The sequence below is a fragment of the Eleutherodactylus coqui genome, chromosome 1 (assembly GCF_035609145.1).
Source record: "Eleutherodactylus coqui strain aEleCoq1 chromosome 1, aEleCoq1.hap1, whole genome shotgun sequence".
Classification (NCBI taxonomy): domain Eukaryota; kingdom Metazoa; phylum Chordata; class Amphibia; order Anura; family Eleutherodactylidae; genus Eleutherodactylus; species Eleutherodactylus coqui.
In genome coordinates, this window is record NC_089837.1 from 204,283,520 (window position 1) to 204,307,993 (window position 24,474).

The 24,474-nt window shown below is 45.5% G+C and overlaps 1 protein-coding gene across 1 annotated transcript in view; it reads left to right on the plus strand.

Annotated features, from left to right (window-relative positions):
• The window catches only part of SLC22A3 (solute carrier family 22 member 3), a 120,563-nt gene that overhangs the window by 57,895 nt on the left and 38,194 nt on the right, over positions 1-24,474 (plus strand). Inside the window, exon 3 of the mRNA XM_066605430.1 lies at positions 17,934-18,088. Within this exon, the coding sequence (XP_066461527.1) occupies positions 17,934-18,088 (155 nt within the window). The remainder of the gene's footprint in view (positions 1-17,933; positions 18,089-24,474) is intronic.

Below are 24,474 nucleotides of genomic sequence, written 5' to 3' on the forward strand. Positions count from 1 at the left end.
CAAGCCCTATACCACCCCCCTGCTGTGAGTGGCTGGGGCGATCAGATGTCACCCGAGTATAAAAATCGGCCCCTCCCGCGGCTCGCCACACATGCCTTGTGAGTTAGCTGAGGGAAAGTGCTGCTGCTGGTGCTGCTGTAGAGAGAGCGTTAGGAGTCAGTGTAGGCTTCAAGAACCCCAACGGCCCTTCTCAGGGCCACATCTACTAGTGTGCAGTACTGTGTTAGCACAGTATTTTTTTTTTTTTTTGTCCAAAATTGGATCTGCAGAGCATTGCGCCCGGCAATAGGGACAGAAGTGGGGGTTAGGCAGGGAGAGTGTTAGGAGTTAGTGTAGCCTTCAAGAACCCCAACGGTCCTTTCTAGGGCCACTTCTATCCGTGTGCAGTACTGTCCAGGCTGCTGTTAGCAGTGTTGCATTTTTTTTTTTTTCTCAAAACCGGCTGTGCAGAGCATTGCACCCGGCATTAATACTACAGGGATAGAATTGTGTAGGCAGGGCCAGAAGACATTTATTATTCATTGAATACACGCAGTGGGTGCTTCCCTTTGCTAAAAAGGAAAAAAATTATATTTGGCCAGCCAGTGTCAGTCCTAAGGTCTGCGTGTACGTGTGTGCTGCGTGTACAACGTACAAAAATCAGACACAACCAGCTACGCTTTACTGCAGCCTAGCGCCATTGTGTATCCTGACTGGCAAATACCTGCTCTGCTAGAGTTAATAACTCTGCTACACTATACTTGTGTGACACTTTTTGAGGGCCACACCACAGATATTAAACTTCTTGTTCATTGAATATACACAGTGGGTGCTTCCCTTTGCTAAAAAGGAAAAAAATTATATTTGGCCAGCCAGTGTCAATCCTAAGGTCTGCGTGTACGTGTGTGCTGCGTGTACAACGTACAAAAATCAGACGCAACCAGCTACGCTTTACTGCAGCCTAGCGCCATTGTGTATCCTGACTGGCAAATACCTGCTCTGCTAGAGTTAATAACTCTGCTACACTATACTTGTGTGACACTTTTTGAGGGCCACACCACAGATATTAAACTTCTTGTTCATTGAATATACGCAGTGGGTGCTTCCCTTTGCTAAAAAGGAAAAAAATTATATTTGGCCAGCCAGTGTCAGTCCTAAGGTCTGCGTGTACATGTGTGCTGCGTGTACAACGTACAAAAATCAGACGCAACCAGCTACGCTTTACTGCAGCCTAGCGCCATTGTGTATCCTGACTGGCAAATACCTGCTCTGCTAGAGTTAATAACTCTGCTACAATATACTTGTGTGACACTTTTTGAGGGCCACACCACAGATATTAAACTTCTTGTTCATTGAATATACGCAGTGGGTGCTTCCCTTTGCTAAAAAGGAAAAAAATTATATTTGGCCAGCCAGTGTCAGTCCTAAGGTCTGCGTGTACATGTGTGCTGCGTGTACAATGTACAAAAATCAGACGCAACCAGCTACGCTTTACTGCAGCCTAGCGCTATTGTGTATCCTGACTGGCAAATACCTGCTCTGCTAGAGTTAATAACTCTGCTACACTATACTTGTGTGACACTTTTTGAGGGCCACACCACAGATATTAAACTTCTTGTTCATTGAATATACGCAGTGGGGTCTTCCGTTTGCAAAAAAGCGAAAACATTATATTTGGCCTGCAGGCTTGCGCCAATTTATTTCCTGCCTGTGAAATCAAATCACTGGTAATACAGCATGCTGAGGGGTAGGGGTAAGCCTAGAGGACGTGGACGTGGACGTGGCCGAGGACGCGGAGGGCCAAGTGAGGGTGTGGGCACAGGCCGAGCTCCTGATCCAGGTGTGTCGCAGCCGACTGCTGCGCGATTAGGAGAGAGGCACGTTTCTGGCGTCCCCACATTCATCGCCCAATTAATGGGTCCACGCGGGAGACCTTTATTAGAAAATGAGCAGTGTGAGCAGGTCCTGTCCTGGATGGCAGAAAGTGCTTCGAGCAAGCTATCATCCACCCACAGTTCTGCGCCGTCCAGTGCTGCAAATCCGAATCCTCTGTCTGCTGCTCCTCCTTCCTCCCAGCCTCCTCACTCCACTACAATGACACCTGCTCAGGAGCGGGAACACTCCCAGGAACTGTTCTCGGGCCCCTGCTAAGATTGGGCAGCAGCGGTTCCTCTCCCACCAGAGGAGTTTATCGTCACTGATGCCCAACCATTCGAAAGTTCCCGGGGTCCGGGGGAAGAGGCTGGGGACTTCTGCCAACTGTCTCAAGAACTTTCTGTGGGTGAGGAGGACGATGACGATGAGACACAGTTGTCTTGCAGTGAGGTAGTAGTAAGGGCAGTAAGTCCAAGGGAGCAGCGCACAGAGGATTCGGAGGAAGAGCAGCAGGACGATGAGGTGACTGACCCCACCTGGTGTGCAACGCCTACTCAGGACAGGTCTTCAGAGGGGGAGGCAAGGGCATCAGCAGGGCTGGTTGCAAGAGGCAGTGCGGTGTCCAGGGGTAGAGGCAGGGCCAGACCGAATAATCCACCAAGTGTTTCCCAAAGCGCACCCTCGCGCCATGCCACCCTGCAGAGGCCAAGGTGCTCTAAGGTCTGGCAGTTTTTCACAGAGACGCCTGACGACCGACGAACAGTGGTCTGCAACCTTTGTCGCGCCAAGATCAGCCGGGGAGCCACCACCAACAGCCTTACCACCACCAGCATGCACAGACATATGATGGCCAAGCACCCCACAAGGTGGGACGAAGGCCGTTCACCGCCTCCGGTTTGCACCGCTGCCTCTCCCCCTGTGCCCCAACCTGCCACTGAGATCCAACCTCCCTCTCAGGACACAGGCACAACCGTCTCATGGCCTGCACCCACAGCCTCACCTCCGCTGTCCTCGGCCCCATCCACCAATGTCTCGCACCGCACAGTCCAGCCGTCGCTAGCGCAAGTGTTGGAGCGCAAGCGCAAGTACGCCACCACGCACCCGCACACTCAATCGTTAACCGTCCACATAGCCAAATTTATCAGCCTTGAGATGCTGCCGTATAGGGTTTTGGAAACGGAGTCCTTCAAAGCTATGATGGCGGCGGCGGCCCCGCGCTACTCAGTTCCCAGTCGCCACTACTTTTCCCGATGTGCCGTCCCAGCCCTGCACGACCACGTCTCCCGCAACATTGTACGCGCCCTCACCAATGCGGTTAGTGGCAAGTGACAAGCACAGGCGGGCAGGGCCACTACATCTCCCTGACGGCACATTGGGTGAATTTAGTGGAGGCTGGGACAGAGTCAGAGCCTGGGACCGCTCACGTCCTACCCACCCCCAGAATTGCGGGCCCCAGCTCGGTGGTGGTATCTGCGGCGGTGTATGCTTCTTCCACTAAAGCACCCTCCTCCTCCTCAACCTCTGTCTCGCAATCTAGATGTGTCAGCAGCAGGACGTCGCCAGCAGTCGGTGTCGCGCGGCGTGGCAGCACAGCGGTGGGCAAGCGTCAGCAGGCCGTGCTGAAACTACTCAGCTTAGGAGATAGGAGGCACACGGCCCACGAACTGCTGCAGGGTCTGACAGAGCAGACGGACCGTTGGCTTGCGCCGCTGAGCCTCCAACCGGGCATGGTCGTGTGTGACAACGGCCGTAACCTGGTGGCGGCTCTGCAGCTCGGCAGCCTCACGCACGTGCCATGCCTGGCCCATGTCTTTAATTTGGTGGTTCAGCGCTTTCTGAAAAGCTACCCACGCTTGTCAGACCTGCTCGTAAAGGTGCGCCGGCTCTGCGCACATTTCCGCAAGTCCCACACGGACGCTGCCACCCTGCGCACCCTGCAACATCGCTTTAATCTGCCAGTGCACCGACTGCTGTGCGACGTGCCCACACGGTGGAACTCTACGCTCCACATGTTGGCTAGGCTCTATGAGCAGCGTAGAGCTATAGTGGAATACCAACTCCAACATGGGCGGTGCAGTGGGAGTCAGCCTCCTCAATTCTTTTCAGAAGAGTGGGCCTGGTTGGCAGACATCTGCCAGGTCCTTCGAAACTTTGATCAGTCTACCCAGGTGGTGAGCGGCGATGCTGCAATCATTAGCGTCACCATTCCTCTGCTATGCATCTTGAGAAGTTCCCTGCAAACCATAAAGGCAGCCGCTTTGCGCTCGGAAACAGAGCCGGGGGAAGACAGTATGTCGCTGGATAGTCAGAGCACCCTCCTGTCTATATCTCAGCGCGTTGAGGAGGAGGAGGAGGAGGATGAGGAGGATGAGGAGGAGGGGGAAGGGACAGCTTGGCCCACTGCTGACGGTACCCATGCTGGTTGCCTGTCATCATTTCAGCGTGTATGGCCTGAGGAGGAGGAGGAGGAGGAGGAGGAGGATCCTGAAAGTGATCTTCCTAGTGCGGACAGCCATGTGTTGCGTACAGGTACCCTGGCACACATGGCTGACTTCATGTTAGGATGCCTTTCTCGTGACCCTCGCATTCAACGCATTCTGGCCACTACGGATTACTGGGTGTACACACTGCTCGACCCACGCTATAAGGAGAACCTTCCCAGTCTCATTCCCGAAGAGGAAAGGGGTTCGAGAGTGTTGCTATACCACAGGACCCTGGCGGACAAGCTGATGGTAAAATTCCCATCCGACAGCGCTAGTGGCAGAAGGCGCAGTTCCGAGGGCCATGTAGCAGGGGAGGTGCGTAGATCGAGCAGCATGTACAGCCCAGACAGTGCAACAGTCTTTAGGGCCTGGCCAGCTTTATGGCTCCCCAGCAAGACTGTGTCACCGCTCCCCAGTCAAGGCTGAGTCGGCGGGAGCACTGTAAAAGGATGGTGAGGGAGTACGTAGCCGATCGCACGGCCATCCTCGGTGACGCCTCTGCCCCCTACAACTACTGGGTGTCGAAGCTGGACACGTGGCCTGAACTAGCGCTGTATGCCCTGGAGGTGCTTGCTTGTCCTGCGGCTAGCGTCTTGTCGGAGAGGGTGTTTAGTGCGGCTGGGGGAATCATCACAGATAAGCGTACCCGCCTGTCAACCAACAGTGCCGAGAGGCTAACACTCATCAAGATGAACAAAGCCTGGATTTCCCCAGACTTCTCTTCTCCACCAGCGGACAGCAGCGATACGTAAGCAATACGTAGGCTGCACCCGCGGATGGAAGCTACGTTCTCTCTCACCATCCAAAACGGGGACATTTCTGCTTCATCAATCTGTATCTAATATTCCTCCTCCTCCTCCTCCTCCTGCTCCTCCTCCTGAAACCTCATGTAATCACGCTGAACGGGCAATTTTTCTTAGGGCCACAAGGCTCACTCATATAATTTTTCTAAACAATTTTTAGATGTTTCAATGCTCTGAAAAGCGTTGGAACTTTAACTCTATACCAATTTTTCGTTAAACTGGGCTGCCTCCAGGCCTAGTTACCACTTAAGCCACATTAACCAAAGCGATTAATGGGTTTCACCTGCCCTCTTGGTTGGCCATGGCCAATTTTTTTCAGGTACATTAGTACTGTTGATACAGCAATTTTTGTGGGCCCTCGCCTACAGTGTAATCAAATAAATTTTTAGCCCACCTGCATTAAGCACGACATTACTACCTCAGCTGTGTTGGGCAATGCAATGGGATATTTCTATGTACCGCCGGTGGCTTCCTGGCACCCACCCATGCTGTAGGTGCACACGGAGTTTTTACTACATCTGTACACTTGAAAAGAACCCCAGTCAGACTGGGGCATGCAGTGTGGGCCGAAGCCCACCTGCATTAAGCACGACATTACTACCTCAGCTGTGTTGGGCAATGCAATGGGATATTTCTATGTACCGCCGGTGGGTTCCAGGGAGCCACCCATGCTGTAGGTGCACACGGAGTTTTTACTACATCTGTACACTTGAAAAGAACCCCAGTCTGACTGGGGCATGCAGTGTGGGCCGAAGCCCACCTGCATTAAGCACAACATTACTACCTCAGCTGTGTTGGGCAATGCAATGGGATATTTCTATGTACCGCCGGTGGGTTCCAGGGAGCCACCCATGCTGTAGGTGCACAAGGAGTTTTTACTACATCTGTACACTTGAAAAGAACCCCAGTCTGACTGGGGCATGCAGTGTGGGCCGAAGCCCACCTGCATTAAGCACGACATTACTACCTCAGCTGTGTTGGGCAATGCAATGGGATATTTCTATGTACCGCCGGTGGCTTCCTGGCACCCACCCATGCTGTAGGTGCACACGGAATTCCTATTGCGGAGTTGTACCTGCCTGTGACTATTTATAAAAAACCGCGGTCTGACTGGGGCATGCAGACACCTTGACAGAATGAATAGTGTGTGGCACATAGGTTCCCCATTGCTATGCCCACGTGTGCAGCTCCAGATGGAGGTGGCACAGGATTGGATTTCTCATTGATTCTGTACAGCATTGTGGACTATCAGCCCGCCCCTTTTATGGGGGGTCGCTGCCTAGCCATACCAACCCTCTGCAGTGTGTGCCTGCTTTTCCTGTGGCAGACGCACTTATACATAGACATGAGGGTGGTGTGGCATGAGGGCAGCTGAAGGCTGCGCAGGGACACTTTGGTGTGCGCTGTGGACACTGGGTCGTGGGGGGGGGGGGGGGGGGTTGGGCAGCATGTAACCCAGGAGAAGTGGCAGCGGAGTGTCATGCAGGCAGTGATTGTGCTTTGTTGGAGGTAGTGTGGTGCTTAGCTAAGGTGTTCATTGCTAATGAGGGCTTTTCAGAAGTAAAAGTTGTTGGGAGGGGGGGGGCCCACTCTTGCCGGTATTGTGGCTTAATAGTGGGACCTGTGAACTTGAGATGCAGCCCAACATGTAGCCCCTCGCCTGCCCTATCCGTTTCTGTGTCGTTCCCATCACTTTCTTGAATTGCCCAGATTTTCACACATGAAAACCTTAGCGAGCATCGGCGAAATACAAAAATGCTCCGGTCGCCCATTGACTTCAATGGGGTTCGTTACTCGAAACGAACCCTCGAGCATCGCGATAATTTCGTCCCGAGTAACGAGCACCCGAGCATTTTGGTGCTCGCTCATCTCTAGTCTGCAGGTATCAGGGCTAAATTGAAGTTTTAGTTTCAAAATATAATCCATAGATGGACACACTTATATAGCTAAAATATTGAAATATTGTGAATTAAACAAATATAACCAGCAATAGTGGGACTACAAGTTGCAGCATGCCTAAATCCAAATTGTACACAATATCTCAATTGATGAGTTCAATAACAGTGAGTAGAACCAGCAAGGAGTTGACCGGCAGGCCTTATATTGGTTGGCACCCTGCATTACTTTTAGCAGCACCCCTTTTAAAAAAGGAAGCGAAAAGAGATGTATACAAGTGTCCACATAAATATATATACTGGGTCAAAAGAGACATTTTCAGCATTGCACAAGTGTATATCTATGGAGAGTGCTTGTTCCAGTGCTAAAATAATTGAAGGGAATTAATTTAACCTCTTAATGACGTGGCTCCTTTTTTTTCCATTTTTGTTTTTTCCTCCCCCCCTTAAAAAAATCATAACTTTTCAGTCAGCTTAAGGACATGGCCTTTTTTTTCCCATTTTCATTTTTTCCTCCCCCCTTTTAAAAAATCGTAACTCCTTTATTTATCCATTGACGTCGCTGTATGATGGCTTGTTTTTTGCGGGACGAGTTGTAGTTTTCAATGGTGCTATTTAAAGTACCATATAACTTTAAATCCCCGCCTGCTGAAAGCTCTTCATAGCAGTGCAGGAGAAGAGCCGGCTGGATGTGACTGAGCCCTGGCAGCTGCAGAGAGGTGAGTATCGATTTTTTAATTTTTTTTTACACATTTTTGGGATGCTTTTCAGGGAAGGGCTTATATTTTAAGCCCTTCTCTGAAAATCACTGCAGGGCTGGCTAGCACCCCATTGCTTTCAATGGAGCTGGCTGTATTGCCGACTCCATTGAATTCAATGGAAGAACATTGCGCTCCTCTGCCACAGCTGTCACAGCTGCGGCAGAGGATCGCGATCTTCACTATATGCTCTCAGTGGGGTCGGCGCTGCTGCTGCCGGCCCCATTGAGCGCAAGGTGAAACCCCTGGATGCGACAGCATCCAGTGGTTTCACATACTAAAAACACCGGCTGACGCAGTTACATGCGTTTTGCGAACTGGTATCCTATAATTTTTGCCGCAGGCATTTTTTCTCATGTAAAATTCGCACATGTGACCGCTGCCATTGAAAAGTATTGCTTCTATTTAGTGCGATTTTTTTTTTACACGCGGAAAAACGCACGTTAAAACGCCCGTGTGACTGAGGCCTTAAGTAGTCAGACCAGATGTTCCGGCACCCTGAACTGCACATGGACAATACAGTGCTGTGCTTCCGCTCTTGTCCTCCCACCGTGCACTGCTCACATGATTACTTATTGTGATGATATATGTGGTGGTCCAAAGGTATGGCGACCATCCTGTATGTGGCATGTTGCTAAGGGAATGCGAGAGTCAGTAAAAGAGCAGATTATGAAACTAATGATTTACAATGGTTTTCTTCCCATCTGCGATATTTTCACTCATACAATTTTGCAAGAGCAAAAAATCGCGGCATGCTCTGTCTTTCTGTCATGTGCAATTTTTTAAAATCTCCCATGGTTCCCTATGCAGCCTCCTTTTTATCGCAACACAATAAACTTGTGTTGTGATGCAATTTTAACATTAGAAAGTCATATGGACTTTTTCAATTAAAAAATCGTGCATTTTTAACGCAATGTCATGCAAGATTATTCTAAAAAGAAAGCATTGCCAACACCCAAAAATCGCGGGAACAAAGACGTAATTTTGCCACGATTTTCTCGCGGCAAAATCACGATCGTCCCCGTGTGAAACTAACCTGACTGCTTCCTCCGTACTTTGCATATCCTCTTTTGGTTTGGTTCTGTAAGAATATTCAATATCTTTCATCAGCACTGGTCATTTGATTTTACATACTTTGCATACCCATTATGAACATTTCTTTCTCATGGCCGACTGTGTCATCTGGAACTGACCTTCATCTATTGCCTGATGGGGAGGTTGTTCTTCTTCTTCCAACTCATTTGGCTGTTCTTGTTTGAGAATCAGAAATGCATGCACTTGATTGAATTAATTTTCAAGCTGTTTATCTCGTTTGCGGTACAATTCCACGTGTTCATGCCTTGCTTGAGCTGCTTATCACGTTTTAGGGCTTTGATAGATGAGCGTGTAATAATACGCTCGCTCCTGTGCAATTTCTTTGTGCAGTGAACAAGAGTATTTAGTGCTTGTGCCTGTGCAAATATGCTCCGTTCACACCATAGACCTTTATAGGACTCATTGATGCACAAACAAGCAGGTCCTATTTTTTTGCGAGACGTCAATGGGTTCTATTGTTCGCATTATGCGCATGGGAGTTTCTAACATGCATAATCATGGCGTATCACATTCGTCTGTTCCAGCCCTAAGTAGCAGTCTCATATGCTGCATATATGAGGGTGGCATACAGTGTAAATCAACAATGTTATATGGATGCGAGTAGTAATGCTGTAAGACGCACAAATAACAAAACTATGTAAAGTGCGAATAAAAGTGCTATACAATTAACATCAGTTAACATCAGCACACCAGAGTACCGCGGGCCAGCACTCGGAATAGGGAGGGCCATTACCCAGGGAGCCGGCAGTCAATTACAGGCTGCAGACTCACCAGGAACGCTCCTCCCACTGAGAATTGCATATGGGCAACGTTTCCATACGCATTCCTGCTCTCACCAGAGTGAGGAATTAAAAAAAAAAAATCACACTGCGCATGTCCGTTAGCGTGTAATTCGTGGGCATGTGTCATACGCAGTCTCTGCTGGCAGGGCGTATGGCTGGAAATGTGTAAAACGCTGCGGGGGGACCGTGGGCATGAGCCCTTAGGGTGATTTCACATCTGCGTTGGGGATTCTGCTTTTCTATTCCATTTGGGGAGCAGGAAAGGGGAATCCCCAATGGCTGGACGGCTTTGTCTTTGGACAGAACCAAACAGCGCCAGACGGACTCCTTTGACTATAATGGGGTCCGTCTGCTTTCTACTCAGCTGCCCGGCTTTTGTATGGAAGAAAAAGTGCTGCAGTATTTTGAGATGGATCTGTAATGGAACCTCCAGACGGGTACCAATGCAGATGTGAAACCGGCCTTACACCAGCATGGCCGATATCACTGTATACAGATGATGTACATACATCTCCCCTGTATATAGGTATATGGAGCATGCTGGTATAACCTGGGTATTCCCTGTATACAATTGCACACTTTACACCCAGTTAAAAAAACAAAACACATGGTGTTTTAAAAAATGTATGTCGTTTTTAAGTACCACATGCAGTTTTTTAATGTGTTTTTTTAATTTTAATTTAACAAACCCGCATGTTTTAATTGAGCTGCGGGCGCCCATGATTGTCTAAGGGCGGATTAAATTCCGCGAATACCGTAATTCAAACCCGCCCGTGGGCATGAGTACTTAGGCCCAATGTCCACAGGCAAAATAGAATTAATAAAACCACGCGGGTCTCCCGCATGCATGATCCACGCCCTTAGGGAATCATTGGACACCTGCAGGTAATTAAATACCTGCGGATGTCATTTTTCCTTGGCGTGCAGAACGCACGCATGGAAAACCACCCTATGGAAGCTGTCCGGTCCCGCGGCACACCCGCAGCTGTTATTGTGCTGTGCCGCGGGAAAGCAGGAGTTCAAAGTGTGCACGGAGCATGAGCGCAGCATGCTGCCGGCGTGCCAAGCACATCTGCTAGGCTGAAGATCTGTCCGCGACGGAAGGGAGATCCGCAGCGTCTGGACAGGTAAGTATAATCTATTTTCTTGGCCTCATGTCTGCGGGCCAGGAGGGACCCGCTGTGGGATTCAGCATGGGGAGTACGTGCGGGCCCAAATTTCCCCGTGGACATGAGGCCTCAAGCACCTGACAGTTGTTTACAAACATATCACTGCAAAGGAAAAAATCAACTAAAATATCATTGCCAGCAGTTATATTTACTCATATACTAATGCATAAATATACAAGGCCCAAATATGCAATATAATATACAGATATGGCCGCTGGCAGGGATATTTAACCCCTTAATGACGCGGCCCTTTTTCTTTTTCCATTTCGTTTTTTCCTCCGTTTAAAAAAATCGTAACTCCTTTATTTATCCATCCACGTCACTGTATGAGGGCTTGTTTTTTGCGGGATGAGTTGTATTTTTCAATGGTGCTGTTTAAAGTACCATATAATGTAATGAAAAAATTCTAAGTGGAGTAAAATGAAAAACAAAACGACATTTCGCCATTTTTAGTGCGTCTTGTTTCTATGGCGCACAAACGGCAACAATAATGACATAATAACTTTATTCTATGGGTCGGTATGATTACTACGATACCAAACTTGTATAGTTTTTTTTTTACTATACTCTTTTTTTTTTTCAAAGACATTACATTTTTTTCAATTATTTTCTGCCGTCATTTTGTGCGCACAATAACTTTTTAATTTTTCCATCGACGTAGTTGAGCTAGGTCTCATTTTTTGCGGGATGTCCTGTAGTTTCTGTTAGTACCAATTTAGAATACATACAACTTTTTTTTTTTTGTAAATACTTTCTTTATTAAAGCGTTAAAGAAGAAGAAAATGACATACATGGTATAGGCATTGAAAAGATAGTCAGCATGGTTATAATGCATGTTCATTTCAAACAAGGTCCAAATAATCACTTTTTTTTAACTTTTTTAACAATCCAATAGCATTTAGATATGAAAGTGTTGAACAGTCCTAAAGGAGTGAATAATAAAAAGCAATATAAGTAGGGGAAGAAGATGTAGGTTGAGTGGGGGTAAGGGGGAGGGTATGGGAAGGGGAGTGATTTTTCTCCTCGTTCTAAGAAGGGGGATGTTCACGTGTAAGCATCAGTAACTGTGTGTGGCTCTGGAATACCGAACTTTTTATTAGGGGTCTTCAATGGACATGGGGTCCCTAGAGAATACATACGACTTTTTGATCGCTTTTTATTTTTTCTGGGAGACAGGGTAACTAAAAAAGTGCATTTCTGACGTTCTTTATATTTTTTTTCGGACGACGTTCACCGTGCGGGAAAAATAATGCACTACTTTGATAGTTCGGACTTTTATGGACGCGGCGATACCAAATACATATTTTTATTTTATTATTTATTTTATTTTTTAATAATATATATGGCAAAAGGGGGTGGATTTACATTTTTACAACTTTTTTTTTTCAATAAAAAAAAACTTTATTGATTATTTTTTTTATCCTTACTTTGAAGTCCCCCTGGGGGACTTTAAGATGCGATGCTTTGATCGCTCCTGCAGTATGACGTAATGCTATAGCATTACGTCATACTGCTTTTTGACAGGCAGTCTATCAAGCCACCCCACGGGGATGGCTTCATAGGCAGTCTGTTAAGGCAGCCCTGGGGCCTTTCATTAGGCCCCCGGCTGCCATGACACCTGCACGGCTCCCCTGATCTCACCGCGAGGGGGCTGTGCGGGACGTTCGGGGGATTTAAATGCCGCTGTCAGAATTGACAGTGGCATTTAAATGGTTAATAACCGCGATCGGCCGCTCGCGGTTATTGCCCGCGGGTGTGAGCTGTTATAAACAGCTGACGCCCGCACTGTATGAAGAGAGGTTGCCACGCAACCTCTCTTCATACATACCCCGCGGCTCCATGACGTACCAGTACGTCATTGGACGTGAAGGGGTTAAGTTGAGTTGTTTCCCTTGCAGGGATAAGTTTGTAAATGTTAATGTAGGAATTCGCAAGATAATGAGGGCATATGTCGTGGACTTGGCCCAAAATATTAACTAATATCTTGTATTTATCATTGTTTTTTGCAGTAAGCAGTCTGGCTTTAGATGCTGTGGAGACACGGGGTGTTAGTCCAGTGTGGTTTACTTTGAGATGCAGATCAACCCACTGAGTATGTGGCGTCATTAATAGGTTGTAAGCCTGTATGGTGCACTACACATACCAATGAGATGTGGCACCCTTTGGTATACCTGCCCCCTCCCATATGTGGTTGGTGTGTGAGTGGCTGTTCATCAGTATCTTGCACTGGTGCAATACTCCTCCATACATCTCTCTGCCTGTCTGCATTCTGTTTGATATTTGTACCTGCCCTTGTATGTATTAGTATATAGGTAAATATGGCCACCCCCCAACAGTCATACCTGCGGTAATTGCTCCTGTGATTCCACAGGAATGATGACTGCTCTGTGAATAGAATCGGAGAACACTTCCACCTGCCTTCATTCACAGTAAACAAGCAGTCATTCATAGATGAATGATTGCTTTTACACAGGTCAATCGAAGTTTAATTTTTATGCTTGCACAAACTGAATGGCGAATGATAAGTCAATAAATTATCGTTCATCGTTCAGTCGCTGGCAGTAATTACCCTGAACGATTATCATTCAGATCACTGTGGTCCGGCAAGAATCTGAGCAATAACGCTGTGCAACAAATTTAAGAAAAATTTTCATAAGTGAAGTAATTGATACGTTTCTGTAAAATTAAAACCTGCTGATCACACTGGTAACATTGAATACTAGCAGCACATGTCACTTTCAAGTTACAAACCTTTATTTAAGGTCATAACACGTTCCGTAATATTACTATTCAACTGTTTTTGGTGGAAAATGACGCTTGAATCTTGACTTCCTCTTGTAAGAAACATGACTTTCCCCCTGTAAGAACCAGCAAGAGTTGCCCATCATATTCGGATTGTACTTCCCTTTGTAAAGGTCTTCAATAACATAGATGTCTTGTGTGCGTAATACGCAGTGAATAGAACCCATTGATTTCAATGGATTCGTTCACATGAGCGTATTTTTTCGCATGATGTACAATCGCGTGAAAAAATATGGAGGATGACTTTGTTGGGGCGTATTACACACTACAATAAGCCATTGAAGTGAATACGCACAAATACGCAGTGAGTACGCAGGAAACTTGCTTATTTGCACACCATTTCAATGAGACTGTCTACCTTTTTTTTGTATGCGAAAATATGCAGTGTATTTGTGCAATTAAAAAAACGCCAGAGCAGGTGAAAAACACAGGCGTAAGTGTTTTTTGGTCGTGCAAATACATATCACATTTGGATGACCAAAAATTGCTTACGTCCATGGGAATGAGCCCCCATAGTGACTCCTATGGTGGCCCCAGTAGTAATAGTGACTTCCACAGTGGCCCCAGTAGTAATGCTGACCCTTATAGTGGCCACAGTAGTTTGTGACCCCTATAGTGGCCCCAGTAGTAATAGTGACCCCCATAGTGGCCACAGTAGTAGGTGACCCCCATAGTGGCCACAGTAGTAACAGTGGCCACAGTAGTAACAGTGTACCCTATAGTGGCCCCAGTATAGCAGTGTCCCCTATATTGGCCTGAGTAGTAATAGTAACCACCATAGTAGTCCCAGGGATGCTGCCTAGCCAGAGGCCAATAGCAAACCTCCCATTGGATCAGGAATAGGTAATCTGGCATCATGAGGCGTGGGTTTTATTGCAGAATTGTATATCTGATTACAGAATTTTATCTTTCTGTTTACTGGAGAAACCTTTAGTATTTGTCATGCAGAAGTAACAGTCAGTCGTGTGGTCTCTTTGTTCTCACCATACCATCGGAATGGCAAATGGCGTTCTACTCTTGGCTTTCAGCCACTGTGTTAGATGAGTGTTAGATGACACACAGATGATGTGCGGTACCACTTTTTATCTTGGTCACCAAGCTTTATTCTGAAGTACTTGTGATAAGCCCACTTTACCAAGGATGGTATTTTCCCTTCACTAACTAGAAAACCTTACGTGGCAGAAAAAACGGATATCATATTTGAATTCAGCGCACTAAAGTTACTATAAAGCGCCTATCTGCTTATCTGTAACAAAAATTGTGTCGCACAGTGTAATTGTTCTGTGTAAAAGGGCCCTTCCTCATCAACCTCTTCACCTAGCTGCATAGCTGAATAGGGGTTTTCTACAAAAAAATGTTTAGAATAGACTGATGAAACGTATTGCAAAAATGCTTGTAATCAACTATTCTGTACATTAAAAAAAATGAAAGTGCAGGTACTCTTTAAAGAGTATAGTAAGTACAGCAGCATTATTTTTCTTTTATAACTGGCGATTCACTTTCACCAATGCTTAAACTGCAGATGTTCAGTTTAAGGCCTCTTTCACAGGGGCGAAGCGTTTTCCGACCGGCCGCAAAGTTCACATTTCTCATCCATTCTCACGGCCTGGTGCAGTGTATAGAAGCCGCAGCCTGGAAATCCTCAGCATGGCTTCTATTAGTTAAATAGAGCCAACTGACATGGTTTAGCCGTGCTAGCCACCCCTTCCTTTGCCGGCAGCTCCCCTAGAAGCCTATGGGAGCCGCCAGCTGATTGTGGACGAAAGATAGGGAAGGTCTATCTTTTCCGTGCACGGCAAAACATTGGCCAGCGTATTCGGCTTCCGATGTCCTGTCTTCCCCGACTGGGCGTTTTTACGTGGCTAATATTATAATCGGCCATCTGAATGAATGCATTGGAATCCAATGCTTTCAATGGTAGCAAGTTTTTATCGCGCCTAAATCAACTGCATAAAAACGCTTGTGTGAAAGAGGGCTAAGTAATTTCTTTTTACTGGTTATTTATGTTGGTGCCTGCTGCAGAATCCACACATTTAACTTGATTCATAAAATAAAGAAAAAAGCATAAGTGTTAATTAATTATACAATATGGCATTCATAAGCAGCCATTACAAGAGACTTCACAGGAAAGCTAACATGACGGGGAGATGTAGCACACAGCAAATGCTCTATTTTTACAGGCAAAAAAAGTCAAAGGAAATAGTAAAAATCAAGTGGTTTTGCTATCTCTAAAAAGGGGATCAAGAGATGCAACTGACTAGTGTGATTAATTATGAAAAAGGGCATGATATTATTAGCATTTATCACTAACTGTGCTCCTTCCTACCTTAGTGTTAGTTACCAAAACACTTTGACGTCAAGCTCTTCTTTCCCACCGCCACATGACAGACTAACCAGGTCTTCCCTTCCAATTTTAACCGAGCAATGATGATGTATCCCTCAAGATATTTTAAAGATAGGGGTACTCTGTTATATGATCTAGGTAGCTAAGACCAGAGTCTCATATATAGGGAGCTGGTACTAAAAAGCTGCACACGCAGTATATAAGGGCACTACCAATTTGGCTAGTACTACTTAACAGGGCATAGTAGCTCTTACTATTATGAGGGATGCTGTGGCTGTCTCACTGTCATGCAGAGCACCGTGGCTCCCCATAAAGTTTAGTATTATGTATGTACCATTAGAACGCACAGAATGATCTCACTTACGAAAATACAGTGTAAAGCTTACATAGAAAAATATGCCTGTCCATCATTTGTGCCTTGAAAAATAATGTTGCTGCAGACAAAAATGTATTTAGTGTTCTGTGCCCTGTCCTATGTGGAATACACATTAAAAACAGAAAAAAGGGAGATTATATAACCAGTAGTAAAAATAACCCCTAGTGATAATATGACCCCTACAGAGCCCTGATCTCGACATCTGTCTCGGATTACATGGAGAGACAGGAGTCTATTTACAAAGAAGATCTGTTTGGAACAACCGGTACAATTGTATCTTGTCTCCACCACAAGTATTGGTGGAGACCTAGTGATGGGCTGTACCCGCCCAGTGTACGCACACAAGCAATGGAATGGCTGCCTGCAGGAAGGTCCTAGCAGCGTGGGGATTTACTTATGGTTGGGATGGAGGGTCGGGGTTAGTTTCAGTGTTAGGCTTACATTATTAGATGTAAATGCTTCCATGTGAGAGCAGCGGGGGCGCATTAACATGGAGGCATTTACAGCCAATAATGTAAAACTAACACTGAAACTAACACTAACCCTCCATCCCAGCCAAAACTCATTCCTGATGCTGCTACGAGCTTGCTGCCTGTCTAACATCATCTCCCCTCCAGCCTCCCCACCCCTACCCAGCCACAGAGAGAGCGTCCACCGCTGACATTTTTTGATCTTTCCCCACCACCTGCCACCCAACCTCCCATAGCAGCTCTGGCACACCACGTACCCCATGCAGACTGTCCATGCCAGCCTTCCACCAGCGCTACAAGGTCTCCAGCGCTTACAGAGCTCAGCTGTCACTCACCCCGTTGCTCGGCCTTCGGCCGCAGTCGCTCTGCCCCTGTGAATCTCCTCCCCCCACCTCACATTAGCCCAGCCATCAGTGACGGCAGTGAGGGCGTCGAGACTTACAGCGCTGGAGCCGTCAAGGGTACAAGGCCCAGCGGCGGAGGGGTGATTGATAGCAGCCTGCAAGGGGAGATTATGCCCACCTATTCTCCAGCCCAGCCAATCTAGTGGAGGGGGCGTTGATTGTGGGCGTGCATCTTGTCTCCACCCATTCTTATGGTGGAGACAAGATACAACAATACCGGAACAGCCTCCCTGCCGGGTTTCTTGCACACAAAACTGAGTGCAGCTGTACCTAGAAGTGTACTGATGTTATTTTAAAGGCAAAGAGTGGTCACACCAAATATTTATTTGATTTAGATTTCTTATTTGTTTATCCACTTTGCATTTTGTTAATTAAGAAAAATAAAGTATTGCACTTATATTTTTAAAGCATTTTTACTTTGCACAGTACTTAAAAAAATAATAGTAAAAAAAAAATTATATAGTTGACCACTGATACATTCACATTTCTCTAAAAAAAACTGCATTAACTACCTAGTTCTCTAAAGAGACTGGATAAGCAATTATACATTTGGTAACAGGGTGCCATAAAACCACCTTCTCCAATCTAGTATAAATAGCTTGTGTACAGCTATCCATTTCTTCATTTCTAAGTATTTATCTATTTAAAGCTGTTATTTTATTGAAACTTGTTGATGATTTGCTTTCTTTTTATATCAGATATGGAAGAAAAGGCACGTACCTGGTTTCGTCTTTTGGAGTTGGATTGTGTGGAATTATTGTAGCTTTTGCTCCAAACTTTTACGTTATGGTGTTTTTCCGTTTTCTACAAGGTATCTTTGGGAAAGGAACGTGGATGACTTGCTATGTTATTAGTAAGTAAATACCGTATTATTTCATCTAAAACTATGAGCCAATATATCATTCGTGCATAGGAATTGTTGAGCCAGTGCTTTTAAGCGATGAGATAACATTCAGTTTAAAAATACATCTTATTTACTGTAGGAAAATAAAAAGTGAGATGTTTAGGTATGAATTAAACTTGTAATGTAATATAACCTGTTTAACCCCGTAAAAAGTTCAGAACTTCCTTGAAGAGGTTAAAATAGACAATTTTGCATATAACTCTATGTTCTGAAGAAATTAAGCACCTCTGTAAACAGATCCTTATTTCTACTAATTAAGAACCACCAATCTGTCCGATGTCTGCCGATATATCGACCTTATGTCAGTGTCTGTCATGCTGCTTCCATGTGCCCATGTCTGTTTACCATCTTAACGTCTGCTTGCATCACTCCTGCCTCTTCTTGCCCGTATTCTCCTACAAGAACCGTCATTTTGCTAATAGAACACATACTTGACTTCCTCATATAATAGAAATCTGTTAATCTGATAGGTCATAGTAGCACTTGTGCTGTTAGATCAGCCTCAGAACACCACAAGCTGAAATCTTCATTCCTTCTAGCCTTTAATGCACATGCGCAGTTTCACCGAAAGCTGGTTGGACTGCGTACATTCTGGCTTGACAACGCCACTTCTGTTTAGGACCCTCTGTCCCATAAATTTACAAGTCCACTGACATCAATTGGCCATGGACAGGAGGGAAAAATGGAGGAATCATGGCGGCATTAGTGGAAGGTACATAAAGCTAGTACCAGCACATCCTATGAGCAGATGTTAGACACTGGGATCCTGAAAGTTAAGTAATATGTTTATATTATAAAATCACATATTCGTTATACTTGACTAATTAAGGATTCTGTAATGGCAAGGTATCTTCCACAGGGCTGGCAAATAATGCATGTGACACAAATATTTATAGTGTGAAAAACGAAGAAAGGAAACTATAACCCTATAAGTTTACCTTCCAGTGTAGCGGTTTCAGGTACCGGGTTGGAGCCTCAGGTGTAGTAGCCAGAGGTCTGGAGAAAGTAGTCAGGGATGAGCCAGGAGTCAGCAATGGAAGGTCTTGTTTGCAGTACAAATGGAGGAGATGGGTAGCGTTGTCAGAAGGGAAGCCAGGGGTTGATATCAAAAGGTCTCAGTTTAATAGCAGAGGAGCAGGTGGAAGTGGAGCTTGATCAATGGCTAGTAGAGCACAATAGTCATGCGCTGGTGCAGTGGCAAGGTCAGGCTTTTTATAATAAGCCTAATCAGGAGCAGAGATGGGATCAGCACCAGGAGGCAGGAACTAGATATCTGGGATCAGGTAACAAGACTGAGAGTCATGCAAGGGAACTGCCCACAAGCTGGATGGCTCTGTAGTGAGAGCTACCGACTAGAGCACAAGTTCGATTCCTGACACCAGTGTAGGCAGAATGTTTGCAGGTTGCAATTTCCAAGTATTTGCATTATAAACCTTTAATTATTGGCATGGATGTATGAGGAGTTCTGTTGTGGCTACTGAAAAGGGATGTGGATTTGAAGAAAATCCTGTTTTCGTGCTATATCACCCAGCAGAGAAAGGAATTATGTTGCTGTATTAAGTAGTGGAATGGACTAGACCGGCTGTGACTACTGAGAAAATGAGTAGGGGTGCTTGCTATGATGCGAGTGGTAGGACATTCCTGTAACTACTGGGGAGTTTTATTCAGATTACTGAATGGAGAAAACTTCAAGTGACATACAGGGACAGGCATACTTATCCTCACTTGCAAGAGCTTTTTCTCTTTAAATAATATTTTTCACAGTGAAATAGCATCACCAAATAACAATGTCAATATTTTATTCTATTAGAAATAGATATAATGCAAAATTAACAGTGACACCATTCTAAAGACATATAGACTGAGTTCCAGTTAACTAACTAGTGGGCGTGTGGCTCCCAAACATATCTGGAGGAAACCAGAAATTGGAGGGAGTGGGCGTCTAGGAGCAAAAAGACTGCAGAATTTAGTTGATATGTCCTTCGACTGACTACATACTTACTTTCTACATAGCCAAAAGAAAATTGAGTAAGCTTCTGGCACTTTATCAGTACTACTGAGCAATAATGTCAATGATGTTTATTTAACACTTACTAATGAATCTGTTATGGCTAGTTTGTTTTTGGGGTAGTTGCTATGCAACTGTTTCATAGCTGACCCAATAGAGTGGGTGAGCTAACCTCACTGCTGAAATTCAGATTAATTTGGAGAGGAGTTACTATTTGGTTAGCCTCTCTTTTAATATTCCTTGCTTGTGCAATGTGTTGCTGGTTATTGCGTAAGCTATGTGCATTTACATCCAGTATTTCTTGTCTGCTTCTAGTATCTTATTTCTAGTATGGCTTTGTTTCTTGTCATTGCTGTCTTGTTTCTGTGGTTTATTGATCCCACATCTTTCTTGTCATTCTTTTGAATTTTACTCTGCTCATTTTGGTTTTGTTTGTCTCTGGGACTTATTGCCCTTTTATTCTTTTTCATGGTCAGTGTTTTATAAAAATAGACCGATCGAATTTGTGTATATTTATTAAAAGCGCTTAAATTGGGAAGATTTTGAAAAAAAATTGTCATTTTTTCACATTTTCAACTGCAATATCTCAAATATGTGCAAACATAATCTACAATTTTTTGATGAAATATATATTTCAATCTTTTTACTTTATTCTGGAAGCACATTGGAAAAATGTCAGCTTTTTTTTAACCATTTAGGAGACGTACAAATTTAACATTGGTTATTAACATTTTGAGGAACATTTTGTTTTCTTACACTAAGCCAAGATTGCAAAGGCTCATAGGTATCAGAATGACAAATATCCCCACAAATGACCCCATTTTAAAAAATACACATTGGAATGTATTCACTGAGGGGTGTCATGAGTATTTTGACCCCACAGTTTCTTTTTAGGAATTAATGCAATTTAGAGGAGAAGAAAATTAAATGTCATATTTTTGCAAATATGTCATTTAAAAGACAGGATTTTTTTTCTGCAGTGGACATGATAATCAGGATTTGCACTCAAAATGGATACCCCTGTTTGTCCTGTGTTCAGAAACATACCCATTGTGGCCCTAATTGTCTGTCCGTATGCACAACGGGGCCCAAACCAAAAGGAGCAGCCGGTGGCTTTCAGAACAGACATTTTGCTTGAAGGTGTTTTAGGCCACATTGCACACTTGTAGAGCCTTTGAGTGGCGAAAACAACGGAGAACCCCCACAAATGACCCCATTTTGAAAACTAGACCCCTTAACGAATTCATCTAGGGGTGTACTGCGTATTTTGACCCCACAGTTTTTGAGTGAATCTAAGCAAAGCAGAAGGAAAAAAATTACAATTTTCATTTTTTGGCAATTATGTCATTTTAAAAACATTTTTTTTGTACAGCACACATATGAATGAAGTCTTGCACGCCAAAATGGATCCCCCTTTTTGTACTGTCTTCAGAAACATACCCATTCTGCCTATAATCTTATGTCTGTATGTACAACAGGGCCCAAACCGAAAGGAGCATTGAACTTCAACTGTGTTTTAACTTTTATGTAATCGCCATTATCCATTGGATAACGAAGATCACGTGACTGGGGACCACTCACTGCGGCTCTCGGTCAGTGCTCCCAACTCTCGGCTACCTTTAGTAGCCGGGAGCAAAGAGACTTTAAATTTCCTGTGCCCTCCCCAGCTTCTGCGCTTGCATCTGCTATTTTGCCAATGGGCGCATGTGCCGAAGTTGGGGAAAGGTCTGCGGATAAAAATCCCGTCAGCCTTAGGTAAGTAATTTCACCTCCCTTTTTTTTTTACTTTTACGTGATTCAAATAGAAAACTTTTCCCAATACAAAACATCGATCACATGACCATGGACCGCGTACTGTGGACCCCCCATGAAATCTCCAGGCTCTTGGCTACGTTTGATAGTCAGGAGCAGGGAGATTTTAAATTACCCGGGCAATCCGTGGCTTTTGTACATGGGTCCGCCAGTTTTGCGGCGGGTGCATGCACAGTAGCCGTGGTGAGGTCCGTGGATAAATTCTTAGGTACGCAATTTCATTTCCCATCATGGACATAATCTGTTAGGGGAGATGAAATTTCAGCCAGAACGCAGCGGGCCATCTGATGGATACGATCCGTGAGGGCAGCTAAATCTTTAACTTTTATTTACTTTTTATTGACCTTCATATGATCGCTCGCATTCGGTAAATGCCGGTGATCATGCGATCGGGGGATGTCCCACGGTCTGGGATGACAGCCCCAGGTTGTCAGCTACCTCCAGTAACCGACAGCATTTAAGCTGGCACGTCCACAGCTTGCAGGGTTTTAATCCCTGCAGAGAGCATGTTTTTACATCCCTGGGGATTGAAGTCTAGCAACCTAGGATGTAAAAACACTACTGGGTGATCACTAAGGGGTTAAAAAATGTATACAGGTGCATAGCCAGGAGTCTTGTCAGGATAGGACTACAGGTTCCAGCCAGACAAAGCCAAAGAAATGGCAAAAAGGCAAATACCTATATAATGTCAAGAGAGACAATATTTGCAGACAGTGCATGCATCAAAGCAGTAATTTCTAAGACAACTAAGCCATGCTGTTTGAGCACTTTTGATGCTGTTCATTTCACCTATAGTTATCTTGACATGGGGCCCCATTCAGTATGCACCATTTCAATATTTTAGCTCATGCTCTACATGATTGAACTTGTCACATGACCTGTATACATATGGAAAGACTGGCTTTCTCTACAGTGCATAGGTATTTGCCATTTGTACAGCCCACGCGCCCTTTGCCTGTTTTGGACATGCACATAATCCTCTTATTAACGCTGAGATACATGTGAGAATTAGGCTGCTTCCACACCTGCATTAGGCCCCCTGCACATGGGCGAAAAATTCCGCAGAGGGATTTCCCGCAGAATTTCCACCCGTGTCCGCCTGCATAGGATTGCATTAACCTTTTCCAATCCACTGTCTGATGCCTAAAGACATTATGATTTAAGGCTGTACAGCTCCGATGTTGCAAGACGCCCGTCGGGGTTCTTTTACTGTATATTGGCAGCCTCTCTGCTGTTTGAGCCTATCCAACGTGTCACCTCATGCAGTACTGGCTTTAGCCAGCAGATAGCACCGTTGTATAACCACAGAAAAAGAGTAAGCCCCCTAGGAAAACTAAGGTACAAATTGGATTGGAAAGGGTTAACCCTTTCCAATCCACTGTCTGACCTCTGAAGACATTATGATTTATGGCTGTACAGCTCCGATGTTGGAAGACATCCATCGGGGTTCTCTTCCTGTATATTGCGAGCCTCCCTGCTGTCGGAGCCTATCCAACGTGTCACCTCATGCAGTACTGGCTTTAGCCAGCAGATAGCGCCATTGTATAATGGCAGAAAAAGAGTAAGCCCCCTAGAAAAACCAAGATACAAATTGGATTGGAAAGGGTTAAATCCTATGCAGTCAACCGCTATTTGTCCGCGTGAAAATACACGCGGAAAACAAATCGCATCATGTTTTATTTCCGTGCGGGTCTCGCTGTCCGGCAGCTGGCACATCACAGAGCCAGAGCTGTGGGAGAAGGTGAGAGCCGCACTGGTCCCTGCAGGGGCATGAGTGGGGTCCCCGCTGTGAGAATTCTCGCAGGGGATCCGACCCAGCCATCTGCAGGCCTCCTAAAGGCTCAGTTCCGGGTTTCTATCTCTCTGCTGGATTTTGGAGGAAAGAAAATGAAAAAAAATAAGTAAATAAGATCTATTTTCCCCACTAGTTTCAATGGGGTTTCAACAAAAACAGAAAGCAAACTTAAAGGGGTTGTCTCACGCCGAAACGGGTTTTTTTTTTATTCAATAGGCCCCTCGTTCGGCGCGAGACAAACCCAAGGGATGGGTTAAAAAATAAAAAAGTTTATTACTTACCCGAATCCTCGCGCTGCGGCGACTTCTTTCTTCCTTTACCAAGATGGCCGCCGGGATCTTCACCCACGATGCACCGCGGGTAGAGATGAGCGAACGTACTCGGATAGGCACTACTCGTCCGAGTAATGTGCCTTATCCGAGTAACTCCCCGCTCGTGCTGAAAGGTTCGGGAGCTGCCGCTGCTGACAGGTGAGTCGCAGCGGGGAGCGGGGCAGAGCGGGCGGGAGAGAAGGAGAGAAAGATCTCCCCTCCGTTCCTCCCCGCTCTCCCCTGCAGCTCCCCGCTCCGTGCCGGCACCCGAACCTTTCAGCACGAGCGGGAAGGTACTCGGATAAGGCACATTACTCGGACGAGTAGTGCCTATCCGAGTACGTTCGCTCATCTCTAACCGCGGGTCTTCTCCCATGGTGCACCGTGGGCTCTGTGCGGTCCATTGCTG